This window comes from Benincasa hispida, chromosome 10 (assembly GCF_027475165.1).
Source record: "Benincasa hispida cultivar pf3 chromosome 10, pf3_genome.v1.1, whole genome shotgun sequence".
Lineage (NCBI taxonomy): Eukaryota > Viridiplantae > Streptophyta > Magnoliopsida > Cucurbitales > Cucurbitaceae > Benincasa > Benincasa hispida.
In genome coordinates this window covers 19109123-19113950 of record NC_143487.1, presented here as the reverse complement: position 1 = coordinate 19113950, position 4828 = coordinate 19109123, and the positions used below count along the sequence as shown (strand labels likewise).

The window sequence follows — 4828 nt, the reverse complement described above, 5'->3', positions numbered from 1 at the left end:
CTAGACTCTCATGTCCTCCTCTTTTTCCCATGTTGCTTCCTCGAACTGATGGTTCTGCCATATAACCTTCACAAGTGCTACCTCTCTATTGCGCAAAACCTTCACTTCCCTTGCAATAATTTGTATAGGTTTCTCTTCGTAATTTAGGTTCTCGTTCAATTGCAAGGGCTCAAAGTTCACCACATGAGATGGATCCGTTATGTACTTCCTCAACATTGAGACATGGAAAACATTGTGTGTTGCAGAGTGAGATGGTGGTAGTGCCAACTGATAGGCCACGAGGCCAATTCGTTCCAAAACCTCGAATGGCCCCATGAAACACGAACTGAGCTTCCCCTTCCTTCCAAATCCAAGGACACTTTTCATAGGTTCTGCCTTCAGAAACACTTTATCTCCCACTTCAAACTCAATATCTCTACATTTAACATTGGCATAATTTTTCTGTCTGCTGTATACTATTAGCATTTGGGCCCTAATCTTTTGCATGGTTTTATTTTTCATATGCACTAGCTCAGTTCCCATCAACTTTTGCTCACCAACCTCACCCCAGCAAACAATAGATCTGCTACTCTTATCATACAGGGCTTCAAATGTCGACATGCCAATAGTAGCATGATAACTATCATTATTTGCAAACTTCACTAAATGCAAGTGAGTATCCCAACTCCCTGAACTCCAATGCATAGGCACACAACGTGTCTTCTAAAATCTGATTCAAACGCTCCTTTGCCCATTAGTCTGAGGGTAGAAGGTTGTATTGAAATTCAATCGAGTTCTCAATGCTGCCTAGAGGCTCTTCTAAAAGCTTAAGGTAAAACGAGGGGTACTGTCGGACACAATCAACATTGGCACTCCGTGCAATCTGACCACCTCTTTCATATACAGTTGTGCCCACTTATTCACCGATACATGGGCTTCCCCGAGATGAAATGTGCCACCTTAGTAAGTCTGTCTACCAACACCCATATTACTTTATAACCCTTCACTGTCCTTGGTAAACACACAATGAAATCCATGGAAACACTCTCCCACTTCCATTCTGGTATACTCAAAGGCTATAACAAACCTGTTAGCTTCTGTCTTGAGGCCTTCACTTGCTGACAGACCAAATATTTATTGACATAATCAACTATCTCCCTTTTCATATCGAACCACCAATAACACCATTTCAAGTCATGATACATCTTGGTGTTGTCAGGATGTGTTGAGAATGGGGAGCTATGAGCTTCTGCCAACAATTTACTCTTAATACCGTTGTTTGTAGGTACACATAAACTTCCCTCATAAAGAAGGCCATGATCCAAAGACACTGTAAATTTGTTGTCCTATCCTAATTCCACCTTACGAAACTTCTGCATAAGGTACGAATCTCCCTATTATGCATTTATAATTCTTTACCTCAAAGTCGGTTGTACTATCAACTATGCTAGCTGTGAGGTGACTTCCTCCACCGCTATTACGATATTAGCTCATTCAAAATCCTTACATAGTTGAGCCTATGTGGTGACTACGGCTACTGAGTGAGCCGTCTTCCTACTAAGAGCATCGACCACCATATTTGCCTTACCATGGTGGTATAGAATCTCACGATCATAATCCTTTACCGACACTGCTTCACATCAACTCTTTCTGAGTGAATAAATATTTCAAACTCTTATGATCAGTGAAAATCTTTATATTTTCCATGTATAAATAATGTCTCCAATTCTTCAAGGCAAAAACCACCAAAGCTAGCTCTAAGTCATGTGTAGAATAGTTTTGCTCATGATTCTTCAACTGGTGGGAGGCATAGGTAACCACTTTACCGTGCTACATAAGCACGAAACCTAGCCCCTTCTTAGAAGCATCATTGTAAATCACAAAACTTTTAGAACCATCTGGTACTATAAGAACGAACATAGAGACCATATTTTGCTTGAGGTTCTGAAAACTGTCCTCATAAGCTTCGTTCCAAACAAACGATACTCTTTTTTTGGTCAATTGAGTCAATAGAGTGGCTATGAAAGAGAAATTCTCTACAAACCAACGATAATTACCTGCTAACCCCAGAAATCTGCGCACTTCTTCAACTGTCGTGGGGTAAGGCCAAGTCGTAACCATCTCGATATTAACTGGGTCCACGGATTCACCATCCTTCGACACCACATGCCTAAGGAAGAACACTTTACGTAGCCAGAATTCACACTTGGAGAATTTGACATACAACTTATTCTCTCTCAGCATTCCCAAGACCTTCCTACGATGTTTCTCATGCTCTGCCTCTTTCTTGGAATGACCAAAATATCGTCAATAAAAACTATCACGAAAATGTCAAAAGAATCCTTGAACACTCTGAATCAGGTCCATAAACACCGCTGGAACGTTGGTCAAACAAAATGGCATTACAATGAACTTATAATGTCCATATCTAGAACGAAACACAGTTTTAGGGATGTCGTTGTCCTTTATCCTCAGTTGGTGGTAACTTGATCTGAGATCAATTTTGGTGAATATGGTAGCTCCATGTAGCTGATTAAACAAGTCATCAATTTTGGGGAATGGATACTTGTTTTTTATGGTTATTTTATTCAACTCCTTGTAGTCTATGCATAGGCGTAATGAACCATTATTTTTCTTTATAAACAACACTAGCGCACCCCAGGGTGACACACTCGGACGTATGAAACCCTTGTCGAGTAGCTCTTGCAACTGGGTCTTAAGCTTTTTCAGTTCTGTTGGAGCCATTCTATAAGGGGATGAGTTGGACAGCACACCCCAAAACTTACCAAAATTAATCCAATGAAGAGTTGGACAGCGCGCTAAAACGCCTTAATATTGGGTATCTGATGCCCTAGTTTATTGTATTTTATTCTCTCATACTCAACATTATATATTTACATTGTATATTTGTATATATGTAAATCCACTGAAGTTTTAGTCCAAGTGGGAGTTTGTTGGGTTGTATGTCCTAAAACTTGCCGTTTGTAAATTTAAACATATTCTACTTGAAATAAAGATATTATTGAAGTTTATTCAATAAATATATTATTGAATATATAAATTTCACTTGTAAACGCCCAAATCTAATAAACTAAGATCCATGGCTGTTACATGAATACTTGGACTTTATGTGGAGACATAAGAATGGATCAAGTTTAAGTAAATAGCCAAAATGGTCTATAGTATACGAATAAGGTTGGGTACCTTATTCTGGTAACACTATTTAGATGCAGCTCACTTTGTATTTAGTACAAACGATGTGATCCTAAATCGTTCATGCGGAGACATGTGAGTGGAGGCATCCTATGCAATGAATTTGTGTTAGACCGAACCAAGAAACAAGTCACTCTTACTTTATAACGCAGTTTACTGTTTAAGACTGACTATTTAAAAACAATGACCTAGGTAACTCGACCTTAATCTTGAACTAATTATGAACTCCTGTTTATTCAAGATTATTCATATATTTGCATAAGTGAGGGTTAGCTCAACAACATTGACTCAATATGCCTCCCATTTCAGGATAAGACCAAGTAGATAACTAGGGACATAGGGTGTAAGACAAAATTCACTCTTACCCGCTTTTAGGGTTAGTAGAGAGGTTATTCTCTTAAGTACTGATTCTAGGTTTTGGACAAGGGGTCCCACCCTCTCGTTCGAGAGGGACTCGATTTGGTGATTGGATCACAAACCAATTGTTCATTAGAGGATCAGTGGGACTTAAGGAGTAAGATGTAATTTCGAGGGTAAAACAACATTTGACCCAACCATTATTACGAACAACTTGTGAAGGGTTGACTAACTGATGGTTAAATCAAGTGGACAGAAATATATCTACAGTGAGGGCTTTAGTGGAGTGACCTGGTAGTTAACAAATGTTGATTAATTCAGTTTGAAGAGTTTAGCCAATTAATCTCAGATCATTGGAGAGCCCAGATCTGTAAGTCTATAAGGTCCCCCACTAGCTAGCTCACAAATGGATTAAACCTTAGAGTAGCGTGATAGAGAATTTGAAACGTTTAAATTCAAATTAAGGGAATTAGTTATTATACACAATATAATTACACGTTTAGTTATTGAATTAAACGAAATTGGTGAATTGGATAATATTTACATTTGATTTAAATTTTAATTACATGAATAAGGATTCATGATCGTGGAATTGGTATTTTAATAATTTAATATTGGATATTAAATTATTTTAATTAATTAAATCAACTATTTTTACTCAAAAATTGGAATTTTGAATTGATTGAACTTTAGAAAATCATTTTTTTTAAAAACTTAACTTAATTTTTGGAAAATCAAAATGGATTTTTAATGAAAATTCAGTAAATTGATTTAAAATCAATTTTGAATAAAATTGGTTCTTTAAAATTTGAAAATTAGAATTTTCAAATAAGTGGGTTTATCCCACATTTAGCACATTGACTCACAATTCCACTCAATTCCTCCAAGTAGGAGGTGTCAACCTCTTGGGTAGAGTCTTGGCATGCTGAAGAGCAACAAAACTCAGCTGATTGCACTGAGATTTCATGGCCATACAAAGTTTTTGGACTAAGTTTGTGTTGAAAAAGATGTTCTTCAATTTCAGCTGAAAACCAGTCCCTTGCTCTTCAATATTCCCAAAAATTTAAACTCATTTTGAATCTCTCAATTCAAAATAAGGTCCAAGAGAATAGTAAGAAAGATCAAATGGTGGTCTACAAGCTTTTGGAGTCAAGATTGAAGCTAAATTCATGGATTGGAGGTCTACGAGGTATATCATCAAACCCTATTTTTATTCTATGAACATGTTGTCTTAGCTGCTAAAATCGATGAATTAGAGTGCTTAATGATCCTGATTTCT

General features: G+C 37.1%; 1 protein-coding gene across 1 annotated transcript; it reads right to left on the bottom strand.

Moving 5' to 3' along the window:
• LOC150033163 (uncharacterized) lies at positions 1 to 2724 on the bottom strand. Its single transcript, XM_090306300.1, has 4 exons — positions 2386 to 2724; positions 2037 to 2265; positions 1067 to 1309; positions 1 to 668 (listed from the first exon to the last, which is right to left on the bottom strand). The coding sequence occupies exons 1-4, from the start codon at positions 2722 to 2724 to the stop codon at positions 1 to 3; spliced, it is 1479 nt and encodes a 492-aa protein (XP_090162426.1).
• Positions 2725 to 4828: the final 2104 nt, after the last annotated feature.